At 39.8% G+C, this 27,887-nt stretch overlaps 1 protein-coding gene across 2 annotated transcripts in view; it reads right to left on the bottom strand.

Moving 5' to 3' along the window:
• The window catches only part of ARHGAP24 (Rho GTPase activating protein 24), a 210,554-nt gene that overhangs the window by 135,333 nt on the left and 47,334 nt on the right, over nucleotides 1-27,887 (bottom strand). The window contains exon 1 of one of the 2 annotated variants that reach the window (XM_061350914.1): nucleotides 19,057-19,230. The exons of the other annotated variant lie outside the window; for it this stretch is intronic. Coding sequence (XP_061206898.1) covers nucleotides 19,057-19,095 — 39 coding nt within the window. The 5' untranslated portion in view covers nucleotides 19,096-19,230. Of the gene's footprint in view, nucleotides 1-19,056; nucleotides 19,231-27,887 lie in introns of those variants that run through there. 2 annotated transcript variants of the gene reach the window in all.

Below are 27,887 nucleotides of genomic sequence, written 5' to 3'. Positions count from 1 at the left end.
TAAGAAGGACAGGGACCTGCTGGAGAGAGTCCAGCGCAGGGCAACTAAGATGATTAAGGGAGTGGAGCATCTCCCTTATGAGGAAAGACTGAGGGAGCTGGGTCTCTATAGTTTGGAGAAGAGGAGATTGAGGGGTGACCTTATTAGTGTATATAAATATATAAAGGGGAAGTGTCACGAGGATGGAGCCAGGCTCTTCTCAGTGGCAAACAATGAAAGGACAAGGGGAAATGGGTACAAATTGGAACACAAGAGGTTCCACTTAAACCTGAGAAGAAACTTCTTCTCAGTGAGGGTGACGGAACACTGGAACAGGCTGCCCAGGGAGGTTGTGGAATCTCCTTCTTTGGAGACATTCAAGACCCGCCTGGACACGTTCCTGTGTAACCTTATCTAGGTGTTCCTGCTCCGGCAGGGGGATTGGACTAGATGATCTTTTGAGGTCCCTTCCAATCTCTAACATACTGTGATACTGTGATAATCCTAGGAGTACAGGCTACCAGAGAGGTTCAACAAGTTAAAGCTCTGGTTTTGCCCCTTGATTTATTTAATTTCAGGGGGAAATGCAACTGCACTGTCTTAAGACACCTAACAAGATAGCAATTTGCACATAAAAGATGAAGGTGATTTCCAGAGGAAATACATGTTTTGCCATGGGTATCAGCACATGTAAGTGTTCCATAATTAGAAAACTTCACATTGCTTCATATCAAACTCAACAAATCATTCAGAGCTGTTTAAAACAAACCCTCAACTCAAGACTCCAGATTAGACAATATTAACATTCTTTCAAAAAATAAAGAAAATTCCATGGTACTAGCAGGGAACAAGGCATACAGTCTACAGAAATGTAGAAAAAAAGGGGGACTGAGAGACAAATGTGGCCCTGACACAATTCTCTTCTGGGTCCCATTGCCATTTTGTTTGTAGGCTATGCATCCACCAGGTCAGCAGCATTTCAGAGAGCTCCTGTTCCTGGTAAGCCCAGGCTGTTTTCCAATTTCCAACACTTCTGTCCTTACCAGGGCAGTTCTGCTTCTCTAGCTGAGTGCTGAGGGTGACTTACAGGATGCAGAAGTCTGAGTTGCTCAGGAAGCATTGGCCTTTTCCCTAACCAAGTCCCAAGCCCACTTTCAAAGGAGTAAAATCCACACCCACAGATTTTACTACAGTACACTGTTGCTTCAAACCAAAGATCACAGAAACGGAAAAATAATATTGTTATTAAAAATGTGCATATATAAAATCTTTAACTGAAGAAAAATTACTACTCAATTAAGAAAGTGCCTGATAAAATACTGTAGTGCAGCAAGATTGACATAAACCTACTTTGGATTAGAGTCACAGCATTACAGTCTTGCTCAAAGAGATGTTTTATCTCACACTGGCCCCCTGCATCACTTTGGGCCTGTTCAGCAAATGAACTTCATGAGGAAACATGGAAGAGGAGACAAGATGGCGATCACACAAGTGATTCATGACAACCAGGTGACAGCTAGTTTTTTCTGGTTTAAACACTCTATGTAACGAACACTGAAACAACCCTGTGCCTCTTTGTTTTCTCATGACTTTTCTCTAGGCACACTTTCCCCACCTTTGTTTGGACTTCATTTTCTAAAGCAGACTTACCACCTATGTTCAAGAGATACCAGGATTTCCCCAAGAAACTTTATGATACAAGGAATTCCCATGCCTTTAAGATGTTGACTGGAAACTACAAAGGTAAACAGATTATTTTCAATGCCTCTGGGTGGATTTTACTCCAAAAGCACATAGACATGTGAGGAGATTAACTTCTTTCTTGCAAAATAATGTCATCTGTACTTATTCAAATACAGTTCCCCAAAGCTTAACTGGTTTATTTGCTTGCTCACAGTTTGTCCTGTCACCCCTTAAAAATATCACTTCAGAAGTCTACAACTTCGGCAGTTACATCAAATGTTCTTCTTGCCTTTCTAGCTTTGATGATTTATCAAGATCATTGAATTTTACTTCAGCTTTGAAGATAAGTGCTGCATTTGCATATCTGTTTTTCTTGTTTCATGGGAAACTCTTCCCAAGAATTTTTTTCCGGCACTTTTGTAGTTTCAGTTAACTTTGAGGATCTTCACATAGTCTCTTCCTCTCTGTTTTTAGAGGTTGGTTAACCAGTTAACGACAACAATGCAGAAGTGGCCACGTTGGTTTGGCAGCAAAAGTTTCCAGGGCTTTATTTCTGCCAGAGTGCAGTTCCTAAACAAATGCAGACTCATGCTTCTGTGCAAGCTGGACTGCATCCCTCGGGACAAAAGGTCCTCAGAAATAGCGCTGGGGTGGTGTGCAATCAACTGCTATTCCCCATACTGAAGTCTAGCATCTCCATAGGAAGGGCTAAAGAAGAATCAGCTCTCAGAAAGGCAAGGAGGTAATCAGCCAGGAAGGAGGCAACCGATAGGAGGATTAAGAGTCATAAAGGAACTTTGGGTCCATGCGTTGGTTATATGATTCACAGCCACGTGCAACCAAGTGCTGCTCGGATGGTTTCTTTTGTTGCTGTATCTGGAAATTCTTGAGTGTCATAATTAAGACCAACCATGTACTTCAACTTGGATGGCATCTTAAAAATACTACATTTAGTGGATAATACTTTTAATGTCACTAATATTTACAAAGTCACAGCCTGAAAGGCATCCACTGTATTTCACAGTAAAACCTGTAATGTATCCAGAGTAAATAATATCCCTGATATGCATGCACATGCACATGTATACATATATGTATATTTCTACATGTACGGTGAATTCATAAACAAGTGATGCACAGCAAAGAAGGATAAAGTGGACACGCAAGCTGGTATCAGTTAACTATAAATCCTCATTCCTTACATAACTACTAGTTTTGCCTCTAAACTATCACAAAAATAGGTTTATCTCAAGTCTGAGTGAGCCCCTTGTGCTTTCAGGAACCTACAGACATGAGGCGAGGAGGAAAATTTATAGCATAGGCAGAAATCCACTCGTACTGAGGTCAATAACAAAACCTGCACCGTGATCACACACAAAAAAATAAATAATAAAAAAAAATCACAATTTGACTGCAGCAACCATAAAAATCCCATTTTATTTTCACTACTACAATGTATTTCCAAGATGCCAGTAAAATCACTTGCTGCAAAAGGGCACAACTATCCTGAAAGCTAGAGCTTTAATTTGACTACCTGCACAGAGGTATCTGTGTTTCAAGCTGGGACCAGGGTGAGTGAACAAGCTGGCTCCAAGTACTGGACCAGTGCTGTAACAGAGGCAGAGAACTGCTTCAGCAGCATATCCCAGCACACTGGGCCATGCAGCATAGCATTACCCAGAACTGTTCACAGCCCACTGCCTGAAGTGACTTGGCTTGCCCTGTCCAGTGCAACATCTGTTTTGCCCTCACTCTTGCACAATGCCAAGTTGGATGGGGCTTTGAGCAACCTGGTCTAGTGGAAGGTGTCCCTGCCCATAGCAGGGGGTTGGAACTGAATGAGCTTTAAAGCCCCTTCCAGTCCAAACCATTCTGTGATTCTATGATTCTGAAAGCAAACTTAGCCTTAGTCTGCAAAAGAAGCATCCTCTGCCAGAAGCCAGCTCTTTGCTTCAAATTCCCTGGCCTGTCTACCCAATTAAATAACAATGGTCCATTTCATACATTTCAGTGTCATTCCTGTTGCTGCCCTACAGTTATGATCTATCAAGTTATTTGGTGTGATTATTTCACAACACATCTATAAGGGGGTAGTTACCATAAGCAAGCCTAAAAGGTTGAAACTGTGACTACAGCAGGGTAATGCTCTGACTAGAACTGCTGTTCTACAATTTAAGCAGGAAGTATTTTTGTCCAGAGACCTTACTCTCATGTTCGTTAGGGGTTTTAAATCTTCTTGGTAAACACTGCATAAAGAAAACAGATTCTAGTGATTTTACTGAACTGTCACTGTTATATATCCATCATGTGTGCTAGGAAACCTGACATTACAGTAGCGGGACAACAAAGTTAATCCAAGCTATCATTATAAGAGAATGAAGGAAACAGCTGTTCTATTTTTTTATTTTAAGAGAGTGACATTTTTAAAATTTTTATTATAAGAGTGGACTTTTATACCACTTAAGCAACCAAAGCTCTAGAAGAAGTATGGTTACTGCAGGAGGTGATGTAGTCTGTCTTGCAGCTACCACAGCACGCACAGGGCAAGAACAAGTGCTATTTGAGGCATCTGGGGGGTGACGGGAGGTTATTCAGATTTTAGAAGTTATGTAACATGCCAGGAACAAAGAGAAATTACACAAGAAATAGGGTTGATTGGGTAAAATGCAGTCAGTACACAGCATACATTTTTCTAGCAAAAATTCCATTGCATTTGACATTTTCTCATCCCACTTTAACACATTACTCCAATTTGTTTCCGTTAAAGAACAAGTACTGTCATTTAGTTCTCAGAAATTCCACAAACAGGAGTATAAAGGGGATTCGTTCTTTACCTAAGGAAACGTTCAAGACTACCCCTTAGGTTAGTTTTCCAAACAAGAAGGAAATTCACCTCTCTGTGGCGCTTACCACCACATGTACTGTTTGCCTGGCAATGAACACCAAAACATTAATCTGACATGAGAGAATGAGCTGGCAGTTTTACTAGGATGTGATTAGCCTCTTTAAAGACTTTTCTATCTTTCTCTCCTGCCACACATCTCACTTAATGGTTGAGTGCCTTTTGTGCTCCAAAGAAACTCTTTTACCCTCAAGAATGAATCAATCTTGGCTTGAGCAGCCACTACAAAAAAACTCCCTTTTTTGTTCCACAAGAGAAAGCAAGCTCATACCAATTTAAGCTGTAACACCACAAAAAACTAAGTTTGCTTAAAACCAGCAGCTAGATAGAGGCATAGTGGATGCCTATAGTTTTTATTCCAATAGCAGGGACAAGGGAGAAGAGTGACCATTTCCTAACCATGTCTCAGACAATGTCTGAAATTATTAAAAGCTCTTTCACGTTCTGAATCAGTTTCCCAGCACCAACCTCTACCTTACAGCTGAAAGTAAAACTTAACACATTCTTTTCCCACTTCTAAATTCTGCCTGCTATTTTAAAGAGTTTCAGACAGATCCTGGATTAGTATGAAGCAGCTTTTCTTTCTAAAGCTGATTTTCTGTGGTATCTAGAGAAGCTTTAACACCTATTTTATCCCGCCTCTCCAGCCTCCTCCCTAATGAATGAGCTTATTCAATTATATGTCACCAGCCTCTGTGAGAAACACTGCTTCTCCTCCAGAGGTTTTGCTTTTCTTCCCCAATTTTGGCACAGCAGGTATAAGGAGCTGGGAGATCATTACAGGGAGTGAGCTAATTCATGAGTAACACTCTTGAGTTACCTCAGACATGAAGGCATGGTGCTCCCACACAAGCACTTCCAGCAGGAGTAATTGGGACGCAATTCGGGAGAAGGGAGACAGGTATAATGGGACTGATAACAGGTTACAGGGTTCAGTGGCCAAAAGAAATTGCAGGAGCTATATAATACAAGGTGCCTTCCTGGGGAACTCATTCTGCAATTGCCATGCTGCTTACAGAAAGGACCCTTGGTATTTTCTGAAGACAAAAGGAGATGTACAAATAAATTTGGGGACTGTGTTGAGTTTAAGGACTCGTGCACAAGCTAAGATCGTTATTAGATGTATGCATAGAAGTTCTAATAAAATTAGGCTTTGTAATGAACATTTAATTATGATCAATAGGTAATAATTGGACTGGGCATTACTGAATTTCTACAGAAGAAAAAGGCAGCTATGAAAACTCTGGTAAATAAGAAATGTAGCTTATTATTAAATGAAACTATTTTCCCAAGGGGAAAAAAAACACAATAAAGCACAAAGCACCAGAACACGGAGTACCAATTCTTGGTTTACAGACCTCTTTTGTAAAGGAAATTTACAGACTCTCAGTCATAGAATATCTAAGCCAAAACAATGCAATTATTCCCCAAAAGGATGACAGCTGGCAGTAGAAAATTCCAAGTATGGCCTCTCATTTAGATAGAGAGCTCTCTAGTGACAGTCTTGAGTGACAGAGGTGACACTGTGAAAGAATGCAGCATGTATTATTGAGCAGGTTAAATCAAGTCACTCATTAAATACCGAACTAAATATTTTTCAAGATAAGATTCAGAGAGAAGAAAAAAGGCCCTGAAACAAAGCTTTCCAGTCCATCTGGGTTTCATTTCTTATTTTGAAAAGGTGGCAACCAGTGGTCACTGCACACAGCTGCCTTACCTCCAAGAATCAAGTGGGTGTCATTTATATGCTCAATTTGTGGTCTAATTCTCACTGCTGAGGAAAAGGATTAGGATCTAGTCCATGGTGGAAAGAAAAACATTTAGAGTGACCAGAATAGATAATGAAGTGCTTTGGTAGGTCTCATTCTGAATTATGCTTTTACATTGCAGGAGGATCAATTTAGCAGGAAAACAGTATGGAAACACTAACACTGCATACCTGTTGGAAAAAATACAGCTGGGTAATTGGTTTTCAGAGCAGACTGTCAAGACCTGACCCACTGTAACAGCTAACAGATGAATATAAGTGATAGATAGCACAACACTTAAAGAAGCAAACATCTCCCTGGAGCACAGATGATGGAGCAGGAAATAGATTGTCTGTCTCCAAACTGAAACACTGAAAGCCTCAGCCAGAACAGTGGGCCTTAGGAACTGAACTGTTTGATACCTGATGGATACAAACACACAAAACACTGACATGGGTTATAAACACACCGAGTTTGCCATGGAAAGCTGATGCTTTTGGCAAGATGAAGGTGTTGTAAAAACTAGACCTTTGGGCAAAATAGACACCTACATAAATACTGTGATAGGAAAAGGGGTAATGGGTTTAAACTTAGACAGAAGTTCAGGTTATATATGAGAAAGAAGTTCTTTACTGTGAGGGTGGTGAGGCACTGGAATGGGTTGCCCAAGGAAGTGGTGAATGCTCCATCCCTGGCAGTGTTCAAGATCAGGTTGGACAGAGCCTTGGCCAACATAGTCTAGGATATTGTGGCCCTGCCCATGGCAGGGGGGTTGAACTATCATATGTTTCTATACAGTAAAACATACTCTCGCAGCTTCAGGTAGAATTTTGGATAGAAAACATAAATCAAACACTTGGTATTTTCACCCAGAAGTTACTGCATGGTTCTATGGCTGAATTTGCCTTAATGCTTGCCTATGTGCTGGGAAAAAGGGACAGAATCTATTGTTTTCCCTTGGGTATTCCTTTCCTATATTCCACCTTTGACAGCCAGTACAGGAAGGCCAGCTTGCTACTCCAAGAGAAATTTACAAGGTGCATGATGAAAATCACAGTCAGTCATAGGTTAACACAGGCTGGAAGAGTCTATATTTAAAAGTTATCCATGCAAAAAAAGTCCACTTCTCTCACCTTTATCCCAGCAGTTTGGCTATAAGTACACTATGGGAGACCATAGCCAAAGTCTTGGTGAAGCTGACCCATATAGCTGCTCCCTCCATATCCAAAAGGCCCCAGAATGACTCACTCTTGGACTTTACCAAGGACCACAGGGAGGCTGACCTTTTGAATTAAAGATGTGTTTTAAAAATAGCCAATATTTTTCAACATTATGCTGTCTTAAAATAGGATTTACTTCAGTGAGAATAAATAAGACTTTTCTAATACGGATTTTTTGTTCACTTCTAATAACACTGAAAGTATTTTACAACATTCTGTAAAGGTATATCAAGAATAACTGAGTGTTCTTGGTTTCCTTCCAGTTTTTTGTGGGGTTTCATACTGAAGTACCAAACCATCATTTATATGCTTTTCCATAAGACAGTGTGACATGCCTTCTGCAGACCTGTTGGGGGGGGGGGGGAGTGGTATCTTGCAAAGTGCCAGACTGTCTAGGGTAAAAATGGATTCAGGGTGACTGGAGACCAACATTATTAACTGCACTGTAGCAGCTGCTCTGTCCCACACTGTATTAATATAAATAGTTTAGATTCCATGCTGCTATTTTAATAAATTACAAAAATATAAATGACCATGAAGGACTTCACGGTCTGCAGGAGAGACCGCAGTAGCCCTACAAAAGCAAAGGACGAACTGCAGTTTATGCAAGAGAAGAAACCAAGACAAAGTTCACACAGCAGGTGAACACAAACAGAACTCCAGGTTTTCTGGCAAACACAGTAATACTTTGGCCAGCAGACTGCTCCCTGCCTGGAGTTATTGTTGAAAAGGGGCCTTTCCTCCAGCTAATGAGAAAGAATAGTTCGTACCAGTCATCTGCTGTCAACACTCTGGAATCTGCTTTATTGAAAGAGAACTCTGAAGTTTTAAGCATTTTTAGATGCACATTTATTTCTGTTGCACATTTATTTTCTTCAAAGTGAAAACACAGAGCAAAGATGTCAAATCTGTTAGTCCACCAATCTGAAAGTAAAAATGTTTACTTTGGAGCCTAACCAGCTGTGGCCCCATTTTCTGGCATGCTCACAGCTACAGAGCATACTGATTACAGCTGGGAGGCTGGGATCATCATGGGAAACCAAGGTACTGATTAGAACACTGCAAAAAAAGGGAGGGGGTGTCTCAAATTTAGAGTTGCTTGTCACATTATTTTGTCTTATGGGACAAAACATAGTTCAGCCAAAAGGAAAACAGAAAAGCTTCTGAATTCCAATCTCACACTTGAGCCATTGGCTCAAGGCCACTTCACCAGGCTGCTTCAAACCTGTTGAAGTTAGAATAGACAATGAAGGTAATTAATGAGGTTTTCTTACTATTTTTAAGGCTTTAATTTGACAACTGCTGTGCTGCTATCAATGACTATTATTGATCATGCTCATTACTTTGCCTGTGTATCTCATAAATCTCCTTACAGCTTTCTCCCTTGCTATTCTACCTCCTTACCTATTGCTTTTACTTTTTCTAGCACCTTTCCTCCTTTTACATCCCTTATACAACAGAGAGCTTCAGTATGGTCATTGCATAGCTTAAACAGAAGCTGAGTACTGTTTACTCAGTCAGAAATGTTTTCCACATTCACAGTAGGTGAAAGACAATCAAGGAACTACATAACAAGCATTCACTATGCTCCTGGATGGAAGAGTGGTAATTCATTTAAAAACATAGGAAGAAAGATCCTACAAAACTGTAATCTCCTAAACCATTGCCCAATCTAAAATCCTTAAAGAACACACTTATCAGTAATAAAAAAAAAAAAAAGGCAGCACATAAATTTCCTGCAGACTCTCAGAGGATGGTGTTTGTCCTCATGCAGATGGTTCAAGTCTGACATGCTCCACATCTCCTAATTCCCCTCTAAAAACAGGCTGCAGAAAGGAGACATGGGTGAACCCTTCTCTCACTGCTCCAAAAAAACCCTCCACTAAGCCCTGTGGCTTAACTCATTCAAAGGCTTTCTCTCTTTACACACAGATGTATAACATCCTAGTACATTCTTGGTTTACTCAGAGAAACAGATCCTGTTCCATTTAGAAAATCCAGAGGAAATAAGTTCCCAATAATCTCATGGTATGAGACTGGGTGTCCTCTGGCTCCTAAGAAAACACTGAGTGGCTTTGATAAAAAGTCCATCCTCATGGCTGAGTCGCATGAAAGCTGCATTTAAGAGTTAATGGCATTCCTCACCAATTTGCTGTAATTCTAATTAAAAACATTGGAGTTGCTCCACTTAGAGGCATTTGCTCAACAATATCTCAGAGTGATTGAGATAAGGGAAGTCTCAGCAAGTGACAGCACTAATTTGATTTTTTTCTGTTAAATAAAGAACAGTTAATTAAAATCTTTACCAGGTGGCATGCTGTGTGTAGGCTCTAGACAGATTTATCATGGTTTTCATTTTAAAATATTTCTGTGAACACATTTGCTGAGATAAATTATCTTGTTCAATAAAGCATTGTGTTCAAGGCTGCCGTTTTAACCATTATGTGAATCAAATAGTGTTGTACAAATGTTAGCATTGATTTTGACAAACAGCATCTCATAGTTATGATTAAAAAGCTCTCTTCTTCAGTTTCCTATTCCAGTTCTGGTATTTTTTGCATTTTAAATAGACAATTGTCTAGGAAATACTTAACACAAACTGGTTAACTCATTAAATGTAGTTGGACAGATACCCTGAGTGAAGCAGAGAGTTGCAGGTGAACTGCTTCTGCACAGGCTCCATAGCAATCCAGGAAGAGACATCTAGACTCAAAGGCATATTTTAGAGTTGGATGAGGAGTTGATATGAAATGCTGCTTTTATGGAAAAGCAAGATTTCAGCCATTCCAAGGCTTTTAACTGAACAGCTGTCCTGGGAAACATCTGTCTAAAGGAAAAAGGATTACGCTGTTATGATTTCCCAATTTACTCAGAAACTCAGTTACTTGTATATGCACCCAGACACACAAAAGCCAGACACAGTTCCCACTTTTTCCAACAAGCACTCAAACGAGAGGTCCATCCTGTGGACAGGTCAGGTGAGACTGTCACACGTAACTCCTAGGATCAACAAAGGGGTTAAACTTTCCCACTGCAGAGACAGACCACCAGGGCCTCAGAATGCCATCCATCCAGGTAGGACCCTTTCACAAATGCTTGCTATTTAGCCTGAAAAACAGTTTATTATGTATACTACAAAAAAAAAAAAAAACAACCAACAAACCAGTCCAACTGAAAGAGCCACTGATCAATGGCCTAAATCTAAAAGACTTGGATTCAAACTCGTTTTCTGCCTGTGTCAGCAGAGACATTCAAAGAGAGGCTTGGAGCTATGGAGAATGAAGCAAGTTACCATCATTTCTACTGTTACAATCCATTGTTGGAGCCTCAATCAAGAAATGAGACTCCCTGGAATACGCTTAGCAAAACAGAACAAAAAAAAGCTCTCCAGCCTGAGAACTCCCTTGAACTGCAAGATGATAAGCAAACACAAACAGTAGCAAGTTCATTTGAAGCCACAGTATCCAACTATTTTTAGCAGGGTCTGTGTTAGGGAACAAAAGGCTACTTTTCCCAATTCTGAATTAAAACTCCCACCTCTAAACTACCTCCTTTCCCTCTTAAGAAGAGTTTGTATCAATGATCACTTCAGGGCAACTTCCCGGTCCTCCCCGAGCCCTGCCCCCCCCTTAAAGCAGAGATTGACAGAGATAGTATTCCACTCTAGGGGATAGATTTTTATTTTGAATCACAGATTTGTACAGCCCTTTAATGACCCCCCTCCTGAGCATAAGATCAAGGCCTCTGCTCCCATTTATACAAGGACTAGGCAAAAGTTTGATCAGAAGAATTTAGGATAAAGAAAAACATTTTCTAATACAAATGGCTTTATCATCTAGGAAAACCAATGAAACTACTGAAGATTGCAAATGCTCCTGTGTGATATTTAGTGTACAGTCCTCATCACTGAGTTTCAAAGCATTTTAACTGATACATGGATGTTTCACACCTTATATTCAAGACTTAGGATACCTCTTGCAAAGAGGCCTTTTAAATATTCATGCCAGACAAATAAATGACAGCCACAATCAGCCTCGTGGGATTCTTGTGTCTATTATTAAACTGAGACAGCTACAGCATCTACCCAAAGGGTGAGTAGGACGCAGCCTCAGATTTTAGACACTGTCAGGATTCTGGGCTTCTGACACTCATTATATATATCATGCTAGTATTAAGAAAATTGCAGCCTGTCCTGGTCCCTGTTGTCCTGTGCAAAGACTTGCAGCAAAAAGACATTTGAAAGTAAGACAGAGGGTATCAGAGCAATAAGCACCAAGCCCTTTTTTGGCATTTAAACATTTAAAAAACTATTAATTACCCTTTTGTCACCAATTCAGTATCAACTCCAGAACTTGCTATTCCTATTAAAGGAAAAGTATGAGTTCTAAAACTGAAATTCCCTCATTTCCAGAGGGGGGAAAGGATCCATTTGATTAACCCAAGCTGAATAAAGACACTGCCGCAGACCTGCTGTATTGAAGTTTCTTGTAATAATAAGTATGGTACCATCTCAGCTTCTTCTCCACTGTGTTCTGTGCAGTTATTTTAAACTTCAGCTGTTAAAGAGCAAAAAGTATTTTTATGTGTGTTGTTTCTAATAAAGAGTTAAATGTCCTGTCTTCTCAACACTCTTTTACACTGCCTGATCTATTGTAACAACCTTGGAATGATTCTCATAAAATCATAAAACCATAGAATAGTTTGGGTCGGAAGGGACCTTCAAAGCTCATCTTGTCCAAACCCTCTGCAATGAGCAGGGACATCTTCAACCAGATCAGGTTGCCCAAAACCACATCCAGCCTGACCCTGGATGTCTCCAGGGATGGTGCATCCACCACCTCTCTGGGAAACCTCTTCCAATATTGCACCACCCTCACTGTAAAACATTTCTTCCTCACATCCAGCCCAAATCTCCCCTCTTTCAGTTTAACACCATTACCCCTCATCCTATCGCAACAGACCCTGCTAAAAAGTCTCTTCCCATCTTTCATATAGGCTCCTTTTGACTACTGAAAGGCTGCAATAAGGTCTGCTTGGAGTCTTCTCCAGGCTGAACAATCCCATCTCTCTCAGCCTTTGCTCATACGAGAAGTGAAAGATCCCTTTGATCATTTTTGATGGAGGCTAGTATCAGTGACTCCACCAAAACCAGCATTCAACAATTAAAAAAGATAAAAATCCATCACAACCCAAGGCTGCTGGGTTAGTCCACACAGTGTCAGCACCAAATCTAGGACCATCACCACAGGCATACTTCCCAGCTCTAGCTCAGGACTCCAGCAACTGCAAAGTCTAAGATAAGGCTACATCCAAGCATTCACAAAGGTGCTCCAAATTATGTCACTTCCTGCAGTCAGCTATTACATGTTTTGCTACCAACATTTTGCCTTATTCTTCAGCATTGCAAAGAAGTTGTCCCTTTGCTTCAGTGATGACAATGGGAAAAGACAGCCAATTTCACAGACTATTCTGCCCACATCTCACAGGCTTTGATGGAGCCATGTGAGGCCAGCCTCTGGGCATTTACTTGGATGAGACCAGCACCAGCAGTGAGTGCTGCCCTCATAGATCTGACCCCGACAGGGTGGAGAGGCTTCTTTTCCCACTTTGCTGACTTCATGAAAGGGAGTAAGAACAGCTCCAGAAAGCCAGAGTCACTCAACATAAATATTTCCAGACTGCCAACTGAAGAGTAAAGAGGATTTCCAGAATGCAGTTTGAAGTCATTCAGTTTTTATTTGCTACACAAGCCACTCTGCTTGGCAGAGAAGGAAGCAAGCCTCTTTCCCTAGCAACAAGTCGTGTTGTACACGCTGCTTATTCAAGGCTTTTATCCCAGAGGTAATAGACTTAGAGAAGGCTACTCTTAAGCACTAATAGGCTAAAAGAACTCCATTATTTTCATTTGAAGACTAACGAGGGTCTCGTGAGCTATTCACTTGTTACTTCAGGAACCATGTGGCACTTGTACCACATCTAAGTAAACAAAAGGAAGGGGGGGGGGGGAAGGGGAATTAGACAGGCACAGACACAGACCTCCTACAGTGCTGAATTTCTCTTTAAACAGGAAAACAGAAAGATCTTCCAAAAGTCCATTACAGTACATGGAGCAGCATGCAAGGGTCAAGCTGTAGACAAAAGTTATTACCACGTAACTGCTTATCATCCCTAATTGTTTGGGAATTTTTACAGCAGCATTTAGACTGAGTGTGGGATGGAAAACACTGCAATGCTGGTTTTCTCAGGCCACACAATACTGACCTGATATCATGATTAGTCTAATGCACAAGAGCACCCTTCTGACAAAATCAAGAGATTATGTAAGATTACAAGGAACAGGACCACTATTATCAGCTTGTCATCTTCACTTTGGGGAAAGAGTCCTTGTGAAAGCTACTCACTTTATCTTCCTCTATGGCAAACCAAAACTGCCTGGACAAGCTTCTAATCACACCTTAAAAGCCTTAAAACGTATAAAGGGGCTGCTAACCATTGGAGGACAAAAAGTTATTTCTGGTGTTTGAAAGCAAAGTTCCCTTCCTGGTGCTACCTGTAACACAATATTTTTGATTGAAGTAGCTGTTATTTTCTACTCATTTCCTCTTTGCCATTTAACATCTGGAACATGCCAATGAAAAACAAACATTAGACATGGGTCAGGCTTTGTCTCATTCCTTCTAATTAAACAGACATACCCATAATCAAACTTCTCACTAGATATCCACAACTCATGAAGCAGGTATTATCACATATATGTAGAGCAACATGTATTGAAAATAAACGACTATTACAGCATTGTAGCTATGCATTCAATAGAAGATGTGAACTCCTTACCTTCAGAGTGTACCTCACAATAATCACCCTCAAAGAAGCTTTACTAAGAAACACAGCATTCAATAGCAACATCTTAAGCATGAAAAGCTAACCACAAGATGAACTCTCTGTTTAAGTAATAAGGCTCATGTTCCAGAACATTTCCTGGAGATTAATGACCAGCTGAAGGAGTTGATAATCAGAAGCAAAGACAAGTGAATTCCCTAGGAAATCTTGCACACAGCCAAGCTTGCCACCCCTACTGGAGCTGGGGAATAAAAAAAGAGACCACATTCTATTCACTGCCTGTCCTTCGGTTTCAACTGCTAAAATTACTACTACACTTCGACCATTTCAAAAAATATGCTTTTATTATGAAAAAAAAATAAAAAGCAAATTTAAGTATCTGAAAGACTCTCCTCCAAATGCAAGCCATTGCTGAAAACTCAAGTTCTTCTGTCTGCTAGCCAGCACGTGATGCAGCTCAGCAGACACTGAACATTTTATAGTTCAGTTTCACAGAACCTTGATAAAATATAGAACAATTTCCATATGGCCATGTGCTTTCTTTAAGCCAATACATTGATTTTTAATTTTTTCTTCATTAATGCTTTCTTGTGTTACTTTAATTATCCACTGTACCATAAGTGTTATCATGTGCAGCATCAGATGACAAAGCAGCAAACTGCAGTTCTGTGCATTCAACTCATCTCCGAAAGGAGCTTCATTTTTCATGGAGTCAGTGTACCCAACTGAGCACTGAGAATTCATCACTTATGCTTCCACAAGTTTATCTCAGGTTTTATTTGCACATTCACGTAAGTAATTTTAAGTTAGCAAAAGGCAGTCTGACTCCCAATCTAAATGCACAGGCTACTGAGTCGGTCTTTCACAAGCCAGAGTAAACATCTTAAGAAATGAGAAAACCTTGACTCCTGGTGTGCAGTAGAAATAGAAGCAATATCAAAATTGCCTTACAAAACACAGCAGTTACCTGCTGCAATTTGTCTGGCTACACCAGCAGTCACTCCTCAGATTGTAATGGCTGAAAAGCATGGTCTTATCTTAGGCTACTTCATCAAAAGTTATCTGACCCGAAAAACCACCCACACTGCCTCCACACAGGGCAGCTGGCTGCACAGCATAATGCTTCCCTCACTTTTAAGACTTCCTTCTCATTGTAGCTATGTTATCATAAGCATTCTGCCATAAGCCTCATCACCACAATCAAGGACATGCATTCTCCTCCAGCAAGCTCTATTTTTTTACTACAGTTGATGGATGGTGACAGTCATCTCTAATTTATTGGGACTGTTACTCTCTTGATCCAAAACTGTTGGGAGCTGTCACCCCTGCTCATTCACCTTCTGTGTTTTAATGACATGGGACAGGGGAGATGCTTTCTGGAAAGTTCATGCAGGAGCTAGTGCTCTATGGTTTGATGAAATCATTCTGTAGAAGTTAAAAGGGGATGATATATTCCTTAGAGAAATGTTTTGTGGTCATTAAACATTTCAGTATTTCAGAGAAATCTCAAGCATAAAACAATAATATTTCTGTTCCACTCTTTCATTTTAAGTGGCACACACTTCCATAAAGGTTATGAAGAATTTTAAGTTTGGAATAAACAGTTAATAAATTTGAATGTTAGTCTCATTTGCTCCCCTCTTTAAACAGAAACTCTCCCTTGGCTTCACAATCTGATAGAAAAACATAGTAGCAGTGATTGCCTATACAAGAAGAGCTGACAGTCCTGTGATGAAAAGTGCCAAGTGCAGCACAGTATTGTTTAAAAATCCCTTGTAGCCATCTTAAAAATCTATCAAAAATCTAGTAGCGTGGAAAAAAAAACAAAACCACAAAACAGAAAACAATATATTAACCTCTTAACAGTGTTTGACTTTAAAATTGCTCCTTAAAAAGAGGTAGACACTAGCATCCTACAAGATCATATAAAACATTCATGTGGTCTGTTTTACAATGGTATCAAATAGAGCAAGAGACCATGGTGGTCCTTCTTTATGCCTGGTATTTACATTGAATAATTAACAAGTCATAAGACTCATCAGCAGAAAAAGCAGCAAAATTACTCGGTTAAGATACAAAGTATCTTTACAAGATTTATATTTCAATAGAAGACTCAAGAAAACAGGAAGTGGGGAGGTTCCTACATGAAGCATCTTAACATCCCACTGCCATGTCCCTTTTATTTCAGGACCACATGAAAGACATCTTTGCACAATGGTAATTATTCTCTGTACTTGCCTACATGGGAATATCTATAGGAAATAAACACAAACCAGCACCTAATATCACAGTGCTAATATCTATAAAAGTATGCACGTGAGAAGAGACCCATTTTCATTTAAGGCCTAAGCTAGGACTAGTCACTCACTCACTCACTGATAAACTTAGCAGTCAAAACCAGCGCACATGGAAAGGAGCTGCCCGGCCCTGCCTGATGCTAAGTGACTGCATCAATCCCAGTATTGCTATGCAGTTCCTACAGATGTCGTCTCTTAGGAGAACACTTAACATAATTGCCCATTTGCAAACACTTGGTAGAGACTAGTTCCCTCTGTCACCAGCTCCATACAGTGTGCAAGGTCCAATGTATTTTACTATTACACTCTGCAGTAATAGTATTTTACTATTACACTTCTAGACTTGTAGAAAGGTATAAAAAGATCTGCCACTCTTACTTCCTCATAGTTGAAGGTACATGGCCCTTACCCATTTTTTCAAGACAGGGCATCTACTGTCTCTTGTGAGAAATTAAAAATTACTGCATTATGGTAAGTTTTGTTTCCAGTTTACCCCACACAAAGCTTACGGCTCCCTCCTGCAGCTAAGTGAAGCACACAACGCAGACCAAAGAAATTACCGTCTTACAGAAAACTTTTCTAGTGAAGAGCTACAAAATTTCAAATGCAGATTCCTGCCAGCTGCACTTACATTCAATTTGCAGATAATTTCGAGAAAATACAAAAGGCATTTTATTAATCCTTAAAATAGTTACAACTTTTCTCACAGGTGCCTGGCACAGAACTGCCAACACCAGCAGCCATGCCACAGCCTTCAGACACCACACGTTACAAGAGGGTGTTATCCCGAATCACCAGCTCACACGACTTGTGTTCCCTATCTCTGGCACACTTTCCTCAACCCATTAAGAATACACTGAGGAGCAACATCAAAGCATTTATGCAATTCAACCAAGCGCATACAAGCTCTAAACACACTTGGATCCATGTGTTCTTAAGCAAGTTTATAAAGGCCATTTCCACCATTGTGATCCTAGATAATAAGAGCCAGGCTGCAATGAATAGTTGCTGTTTTCATGAAGTCTTTATATGACACACTGCCTCCATTCTCTGCAGCCACAGGGAGCTCAACCCTTTTTATCCTTTACAAAACATACTCCATGGGTTTAAAAGAACATTCTTCTTTTAGAAAATAATTTTGTAGTTTCACCAAGGTGAACAGAAAATCTCATTCCTCTGCTCATTTTCACGGGATTGGTTGGGTTGCTCGTGCATGAAAATGCTGAATGCATTAAACCTGTCATTCCTTCTTCTGAAGGAATGTTTCTCTGTTTCCCACTAAAAGGCAGGCCTGATGCAGACAGCAACACAAAAAAGTAATTCCTCGAAAAGACGATATTTATTTATCCATCTTGCTAATGACAGAGCCTAGCATTTGCAATTACTCCTGCCATTACAACCTCAATCTAGGTCCAAAATCAGTGACTCAACTATTATAACAGCAATGACATACTTTACCTGGGGTTTTCTTTTTCTTTATATGTAACTGACAGTTTTGAAAAGGTCTTACGTTAATTATCCTTGCATGCCACTTCAGGAAGAGTCAATGGCTTCATCTTAGGCAAAAAACTGACACACTCAAAAACGTCACACACAAAAATGTGCATCCTATTGTAGACTTAATCCACAGATTAAACTAATGATCGTCAATTCGATTCTTTCTCAGTATGCTAAAAGCCCCCCAACAAAATGAGGTCTGTATATTCTCAAAATATTAAATGCAATTGTTTTTCCTTTCCAAATCCTATTAAAATATTATCTCTACATGCTTTCACTCATATTTTGCAATGTTTTTAACTTAAAAAGTGCTTATTAAATTATTCATACACTAAAACTAACAGTGGATATTTGAAAATATCTGAAAACCATAAACCTAGGCTTTTCCTTTTGGGCTACTAAATTTCTGCCCACAGCAGATTGCACAAGCCTTCATATATTTCACAAGCAACTGAACAGGTAACACTCTCTGAAATTACATTTCAGAAACTCTCTCTGTTCATTTGGGTACCTGCCACACTAGGTATGGCAGATTACAATTTACAGTTCTACATCCTTCTCTTCCCCCAAGACCCCAACCTCAGCTTTGTTATTTCCAAACACTCCCAACACCCTTCCACCCCCAAGGTTTTTTAGACATTTCATCCTTCCACTCCACTTCACCAATGTAAAAGGGAAAGAATATGAAAGGACAGTGTTACCTGCAATAATACTACGGTGGCAAACACTACTATTATGTCAAAATAGAACTGCATCCTAAGCATTCTTTGCATCAGAGTTTCTGATGCAAAATGGGACTTGTCACCAGAGGTAAGTGACAAAGACACTAAAGTTTCTGCCACTCAGGACAAGCACAGGCATGCACAGAGCAAAACTCTCTTCACACTCACCTGAAGCATGCATTTTTTCAGTGGGTGTTCCTCCTTCATTACCAAGCTAATTCAGAAAAAGGTATATACACATGAGTAACAACAAATATGTTTCTCTCTTTGAAGGGAGAAATGACCAGGCCTGAACACTGGTCATTACAGACTTCTTGAACACATCAAAGCCAGTGTAAAACCTGTACCACCTGAACACACCAAAGCCAGTGTTAAACCTGCAGTTAAGTGAAGCATAACCCACAGTATACTCTTAAGCAGTCCTAGGAGATACAGATGCTGTTTGATAACCCAGTCATTAAAAGAAATTGCCCAATAGCTGTGCTGCATTTCTCACCCAATGAAGGACAAGGAGCTTGCTAGCGCACAGATGAAGAAAGTTAGCTGTCTAAATAATTATCCCTGGCAAGCCAAGAAACTCACACCTGACATTGGTGATTCCCAGTCATGTCTCCTGCACCCAAAGCTGCTTCTCTGAGATGCCAGCAAATTGTCTCCCTGCCCCTTTGCTGGTATGCAGAAAAAGCTGTAATGATGTGTTTTGACAGTCTCCTCATTCTTACTTGTGTCTCCACGTCATTTAAACAAAAATCGTGGCCTTCCTATGAGTGTGTTTTTCAAACAAGCATTTGCAAAAATCCAGAGAAAACCAGCCATAATTGACTCTCTGCCTGGCATACACTGCTCTCAGGAACATCTCTCAACCATTACACAATCTGTTTTTTCATCCCTCCAGCTGTAACTGCTATTGCCTAGCATAATAAGAAGAAACAAAAAGGAAGAGTCTTTTAAGATCCTATTCCATTTTCATGCCAATGAAAACTTGCCTAGGCACCCATTTCAGTGCCACCTTCTAAATTTAGGAGTCCCATGGAAGTGCTGTAAGTGACATTCCTGGCAGGTAACATCAAGGTCTATTCTGAATCATTTAGGCCAGTCAGGAGTCTACAGAGCAGTTATTGTTTATTAATCTATTAGTAACCTTAGTGGGTTTACTGGTTTGCATGGTTGTTTTGTTTGTTTTGTTGGGTTTGGGGGGTTTTGTTGGTTTGGTTTTTGTTTGGTGGTTTGGGTGGGGTTTTTTTAATATATATATAAATAGAGTAGAAAGCCAGGATCTGCTCTTATAGCAGGATTTAGAGCATACCCACTAACACTGCTTTCACTGTTACAACCTAAATAAGCCTTAAACAACAAAAAAAAAAAAGACAGCAAAAGAAAAAAAAATCACCCCAAAGAAAAGAAAACAACAGTTTTAGCAGATATGAAATAAATATAAAAATATTTATATACCTTTGGAAAATGTGTGCAACAATTGAAGTCAATTAAACTGAACCAAGAGTCATTAAAGTGATAGAATATGTTATGTATTGGGGGAGTGGGGTGGAAGTAAATTTAACTCCTGAACTGCTACCATATTCATAAGCCCCCAAGTGACACCTCCACTCAGAAACACACAGCTACCATGTCACTGTAATAGCAAAGGTAGAGGTTGCTTTCACATGATGGACTTCACGTCCTTTGTCAGCACCTGCATTTTCTTTGTATTGTGTGCAGACAATGCTTTCCAGAGTACTTAAATGCTTTGTTAGACAAGCTGAATACAAAACCTAAAACTTTTCCTATTCCTACCTTGTCCAAGAAATTCTGGTTTTCTTAGAAAGACCTCAAAGAAGGACATTGGATTCATTTGAAAGTAACATGAGCTTGGAGCTTCAAAGCAGGATCACTTACACTTCAGACAGGAAGTCAAAAGACTCATCTCCAACACTCTACCATTCAAATACTATCTTTAGCATTTTCCTTTCAGTCTTCTGTTAGTTCTTTTCTTAGAGAAGCACAGCTTCTTGCCTCTTCCGCAGCAAAACTCCACCACTCCCCCAAATCCAGCCTGACCCACAGGGAGTCTGAGCTCAGCAACCCTTCCTGCTACCACCTCACTCCTGCTGGGCACACAGTGTACAAATTGTTGGCCATCTGTGCAAGCAGCTAATAGAAAAATCTGTCATTCAACCTTCTCACTGATTACACACGCATTAATGGACTCCACAATGTGCAGGAATTCTTTTCTGGAAAATATCTATTATTCATGGCCACCCTACATAAAAAGCTTTTATGCTATTCCTGAAAGTTTACAACACACTGGGGACCTGCTGGACACAGTTCATGGGATAAGGAAGGTGGAGGGGGGGAATGCCTTTAGCTGGTTTCATTCTTCAGCAGCCATTTGTCCCATTGCTGACATTACCACCATTTTGAGAGAAGCCTATGTATTGTTCTAGCATCTCAGAAATGCCTTGGCATTTTACTGTCTGGCTTGCTTAACATTATTATTCCATTGTCAAATGTTAATTTAAAAGAGTCTGCACACTGAAACTTAAGAGGGCATTCTGTAAAAAAGCCCTTTTGTCCCTGTATCATCCACACAGCATACCTTCATGAGCTCTACTGTGAGCTGCCTACGGTTTTAAAAACAATAGTGGCTGAAGTCTTTTATGAGAAAGCACTAAAAGCCAAATACTGAAGCTAATGCCATTTGCAGATGCACACTGTGTCTCACAAGTTGAGCCAAGCAGCATAAGGCAGGCAAATAATTATCCTCTGAAGAAAACTGAGAATGTGAAGAATGGTGGTTAACAGATTAATGGAAGTCTTACCAGCTCTGGAAGTCCTGCTCTTCCTCCTCACACCTGCAGTGAAATCCTGGTCCTGTTCTCTAGCCACTCATTTAATGTGCTCTTCCCTCAATCTCAGATTACGTTCTTTGAGCCCACACAACACAGCTAAATTTTCTCATGCAGGCCCTGCTGACACTTCATGCCCCATCCCAAGGTCAAATGCTTACGTTCGCATCCAAACTCCCACAGCACCATGTGCAAGCCCCATACAGCTCTGCATGCATATATTTAACCCCTCTCTGAATTTCCCCCTGCTTGCACCCTCTTCAAGCTGCCAGATCGAATTCACACTCTCCAACTAGTCAGCTGGACTAGCTCACATTTGAACTACTAGATCCGCAAAGCACTTTCTCACTGGGATCCCACTACTGGGCAGCATCCATCTCATGTTGTCTTTCCACCAGTACACCCCTTCCAGCAGCAAAGAGATGGCAGGACAGGGGTGATGGAAATCCATCATCCATGCCCTGCAGATGGTCTCAGTCCTGATACATGGATGCTGCTGGAGGAAACCAAGTGTAAATAGTACTTAAGGACCTTTCACCCTTGCCTTTCTCCTCCTACTTCCCCAGCTCTGCCCCCCTCTGAAAGCACAATGGGACAGTGAGGAAGAGGAGCAGAAGAACACTGTGCATATTTACACTGGAGAAAACAATATAAATTAAAACCAAACTAAAGAAAGGACACTTTCTGACAGACTCCACCAAAGTCAAATATGCAAGCTTGCTCTTCTCTTCAATGGTAACATTTTATTTTGGGTAACAGGGTAACCTGAAAGCAAATGAAGGAATATCTGCTTAGGTATGGAAAGCATCCTGCATTTCTAAGGTCCTGTAGCATACTGGAGACATAACAACTGCTGATCACTGCACTGGATGCAAGTCATATGGCTGCCATTACAGAGAACAACTGAATTACCATGCACTGCTTTCAAGAGCTGCACTAAATGTCTGATACTTAAACATATTCAAGAAGAAAAGTATTTGAGAAATATTGAAATATTTGGAGAAAATACAGAAAGAAAACAGAAAGAAAAAACAGAGACCCCATGTTACCCAGAATGATAGAGAGACAGCAAACTGAGCAGGACCCCCAGCAATGGAAAAGACATTGAGACACACAGCTGTAGTACAGCTCCACAGACAACACTGCATTTAGTTAGGATAAAATTTCTACAATAATTTGAAGCACAGCTCACATATAAGCTATTATGAGCAGTATCATCAGTATCTGAACATCAGGATTTTCAGCAGGACACAAATAACCATGGAAGTCCCAGTGCTGTCATCTTCTGAGGTACCAAGAAAAGCAGCATTTTAACCTAGCAGACCTTCCTTCTAATTAAACATTTAATTAGAAATACTACTGTGCTTATATGTGAGTCATCATATCAAAATGTGCAAGAACACAGCTGTGCTGGAATGCAAGCCAAGAGTGGGTATGCTGATTTTACCTTGTGTTTTTTTCATGGTGTCTTAATAACTTAATTAGCTTTACTCACAATGTTAAATACTCTCACATTTAGACATTTAATCAGCCTTTTGTGCATTCAGAGCAGTAGGTATGTTTTCTTCACTCAGTGAATTGGATACTTCTTTCCAGTGTAGCAAAGGGACACTGAAATAATCACCATGTTTGCTAGACCAGCTATTACACTACAGAGGTTAAAACAAATGCACTTGTTTGGTTTTAAAAGTGGATGTAACCTGTTTCTTGCAATCACAAACACATCCACAGGTCCAGTGGGAAACATTACCTAATACCAACAGTCATACTGCACTGGTCTTAAAATCCTGGTTTCACACATGAGTAAGGGCTGAGCTTTCATGCTCCAAAGTCACAAATGCCTTGGAAAATGTAAAGCTCCTGCTTGCAGAGGAGAAGGGAAAAGGACCAGGCCTTCTCTTTCCAGTGCTCTTTCCAGTGAAGACTGCTCCACAGCTGACAAGAACCAGGGATAGCACTGATGTTTGCTAGACTTACTAATTATATTGGCACAAGTGCTTTGTTAGAAGTTGAAGATTATTTTAAGTAAAAAAAAGCTTACCGTTTCCTCTTTGACATAAGATGTGAATCCTTGTCTGCAACTGCTGAGAACAGCTTGGTTACTTAAAATGCTAGACTGGTATTCACCAATGGCAATTCACCTATTCACCTTGGTAAAGAGCTAGAGGGTAGAAATTTATTATATGCATTTCTTCTGTCACATTATAAAACACTGAAGATTCATTTTACTCTGTACCCTCTACCTCAGCTCAGGTTAACCTATTAAAAAATGAAGCCATACGAGAGAAAATGGAAACCCGAATACTTCACTATATCAAAAAGGCTGACAGAGAGGCTCTGTAAGCTTTATTTTTCAGCTGTGAATCGTACTTCTTTTTCCCAGATAGTGTTGGCTAAATAAATGACATTATATAAATACACAAAGAAAATGAAGAAACACACCTGGAATAAAAATCAAACCAAGGAAACAAAAGGAAAAAGATCTTCTGTTGATTTGAAGTTAGTTAAATGCAACATATATGTTTTACAGTCTGGACTATGAATGAAGTCTAATACTAGACTTCCAGACAAATCTGTGAATTCTCATACTAAACAACATACCTCCAAGAGTCCATTGTTATGCATGTCTTGCTAAGCCTCACGCCCATCATAGCAAGATACTTGGGGACAGAAGAGTTTTAATACTGTATGGAATTTCATACCTTCATTTAAAGGGAACAAAGTAGATTTGATGTTCATGAGACTGATCTGGCATTCTCAAGAAGCACAAAGAAGGTTACAGCACAGTAAACTTCACAGTGCTGCATCTCCTGTTCTTTCTCAACACTACTGTACATCTCGTCCCAGCTCTATCCATGCCCATCCTCTCTGCTCTTAAACATTTATGTAAGGAACTGGGCAAATGGATTGGTGTCAGTCTGTCTTTTTCTTTTTCCTTTTCTGGGAAGTGCTAACAGGAGTTGTAACTAAAACAAATCATTATTGCATTTCTCATGATGTGTTTTCTCAATAAGTTCCTCTAGGCAATCTTTTCCCTGTTGAAAGGAATTATTTCTGTAACACAATGTTTATATAGCACAAAGTCTGTTTCAGTCATGGGAAACTAGATCATTACACTGAATTTAAAAGTATGCAGATGAAAAGGTAATACTGCATTCAACAAAAGATAGCAAGAAAAGCTGAGACTCGTCAGCTTTATTTAACCATAAATCACTTTATGGTTAGTAATTTCGTATTAGAAATAAAAGGTTTTCTAATATATTTTATCATATATATTATACATTTATATATAATTATATCTATAAACATATAAAATATACAATTAAATACACCATTACACATGTATTATTTATATATAATTTATAATATATATTCTAATATAAAATGTACTGAACAGCAACTTTGTTCGCAGAAAAAGTATCAGAAGAAACACAGCACATAAGTAATTTGCTAAATATACTTTCAGCTTGCAAAAGCTAAACAGAGTTTGAGTAATTGTTGGTACACAATGGGATAAGTATCACTTTTCAGCCCAGGGAGGAAATCTGGCACCTTAACAATAGGCAGTATGTGGCAAATAGTAACTGTAATAAGAATTACAGACAAAAGTTTTTAACAATATCCTTTCTCCCCACAAATACTAAACCTCTTCTTCAGGTATGGAATGTTATTTTTTTGCTTCCAAGTGAGGAAAAAGCAAAGAAGGAACAAGCAAAAACTGCAAGTGTGTCTCACTCTCACTCCAAAACATCTGAATACTTCCATGTCTTTTTCAAGCTGTTCATTTACTTTTTCTTTTCGCATCTTGCTAGAGTATTTGTGCTTTTTAGAATGCATTTTTAAGATACTAAAGCTATGATTAAACAGCAAAAAAAGGAGGTGATCCCCACCAAAGACCAAGTGGGTGGCCTGATGGGTGGCCTCTATGCTCTTCTCAGCATAAGCACAGAAACACACTAATTACTGATATAGGACCATGGCATGCAGGCTTTTCATTGCTTCCCATCCTTCACACATCCAGCACTATTTCAAGGTTGAAACAGCCACCATTCCAAAGTAAAGGAGACCTCCCATTTTTCCTTTGCTTATGGGAAGAAAGGAAAACTTAAGTTTGAAGCAACAGATATTACAGAAACACAAAGGGAAAAGGAGCAGGTAAGTAGTCCTAAAACAGAGCTGACACCTATGGACTAGGTGAAAAAAGCCTATACTTCAGGGCCATCATACAAGAAGATTCTTGTGAGATCCTCACTGTACTCTGGCAAATCCACATACAGGAGCTTACTAAAGTATCAGCTCATTACTTAAATCACAGCCTCATGTCTGTTTTCTGTCACCTGCATTACCAAATCATTACACTAATGTTCATGTCAACAGGTTTCCAAAACACATCTCTGTGTCTATGAAACTCTTAAATTGCTCCTTGTCATTATTCAAGAGTTAAAAGCTTTTGCTTTTTTCTTGGAGATGCTGCGATTACTCACTCAGAGCAGGAGCTCTTTGTGTGTAGCTGCATATGCTTTTAATGAGTTTTATTCTGCAGCCAAAGCAGTAACAGAGAAAGCTTTTGTTAGCTCAACTTTTGTGCTGCAAGTCTGCTGAAAAGGGTGTCCCTCCAGTATTAGAAGTTAATTTAGCTGCTTCTGCTACCATTCAACCCTTGGCCTCTGTTCTGAGGCTGCCAACACAAATACCACCTGTGATGGCCATTCTCATAAACTTGTTCTGTATGAAGGGATTCGAAATGTCTGGCTCAGCTTGATCAGGGAGACGTGTCAACCCAAAGGCTCTAATAACCAAGACATCAAGGAAGAGGCTTTTTTTGCCCACAGTGTCTATGTTACATAGCTTGTTGTCAACATTTTGATGCATTTGAACTTGCACAGGATTTAATGTGATGAGCCTGAGCTCACAGAGAAGAGCATTTATGCAGTCCCGCTAAATGAAGCTGAAAACAGTGAACTTGCACAAATGCTGCTAAAAATTGTCGCTAAATTCAGTCCTCAGTTACTACAGCTGAAACATTAAATAATTCCTTCAGCAATATGCAAGGAAATAAGCAAGCACACCTAGGATTTCTTTAAATAGGGATGTTAACTATGGCCTATACAAATCAACACAGCACCAACTGAACTTTCCAACATCTCAAATGTTCTTTTCATAATATAAAGATAGTGGTACCTGCAGGAGTGCCAGCTTATGAATTGATCAGATGTCACCGAATTTGATCAGTTAGGTTCCAAACTACAACAGCCATGTATTACCTCAATTGTTAGCCCTTAGACAAGACAAACTTGTCATATAGCCTCTGCTGCACAAATTACTGGAGTGCAAAAGAAAAACTTTAATGTCCTGGTTTCAGTTAGGATAGAATTAATTTTCTTCCTAGTAGCTGTGTTTTGGCTTGAGTCTGAGAACTAAGCTGATAACACACTGATGTTTTAGTTGTTGCTTTGTAGCGCTCAAGGACCTTTCAGTCAAGCTCTGCCAGTGAGGAGGGGCACAAGAAGCTGGGAGGAAGCAAAGGCAGGACATCTGACCCAAACTAGCCAAAGGGGTATTCCATACCCCAGTATGCCATGCCCAGTGCATAAACTGGGGGAAGTTACCCAGAAGGCCAGGTCGCTGCTTGGGTCAGGCTGGGTATCAGCCAGGGGGTGGTGAGCAACTGTACTGTGCATCACTACTGTTTGTTGGTGGTTTTTTAGTGTCATCTCTCTGCTTTTATTATTTCCATTTTTAATATCAGTATTATGTTGTATTTTATATCAATTATTAAATGTTCTTATCTCAAGCCACATTTTTTACTTACCTTCCAGTTCTCCTTCCCATACCACCGTGGGAAGTGGTGGTGTTGGTGAGCAAGCAGCTGTGTGATACTTAGTTACCAGTTGGGTATAAACTACAACATTTACTCTTAAAATGGTTAAGGCTCCATCTATGCTTGAAAAGGAAAGCATTCAATTTACTTAAAGATGAATTCAGAGATTTATTTCCACAGAATTTCACCTCATACCCTCACAAGTGCTGCATAGTAGAATTCACATTAGTTGCTTTACACTACTGGTACAACAGCTATTAAGCAAGGAAAGCTAGACAGAAACATCTAGAGCAGACCACTGCTCCCTGACTGAATATAACAGAAGGCACTGCACT

The sequence above is a fragment of the Neopsephotus bourkii genome, unplaced genomic scaffold (assembly GCF_033783945.1).
Source record: "Neopsephotus bourkii isolate Nb327-2 ecotype Australia unplaced genomic scaffold, CSIRO-AGI_Nbou_v1 NB_547, whole genome shotgun sequence".
In the NCBI taxonomy this organism is placed as follows: Eukaryota; Metazoa; Chordata; class Aves; order Psittaciformes; family Psittacidae; genus Neopsephotus; species Neopsephotus bourkii.
Note: the sequence above shows the minus strand (reverse complement) of the source record. Positions and strands in the feature narration are given on the sequence as shown.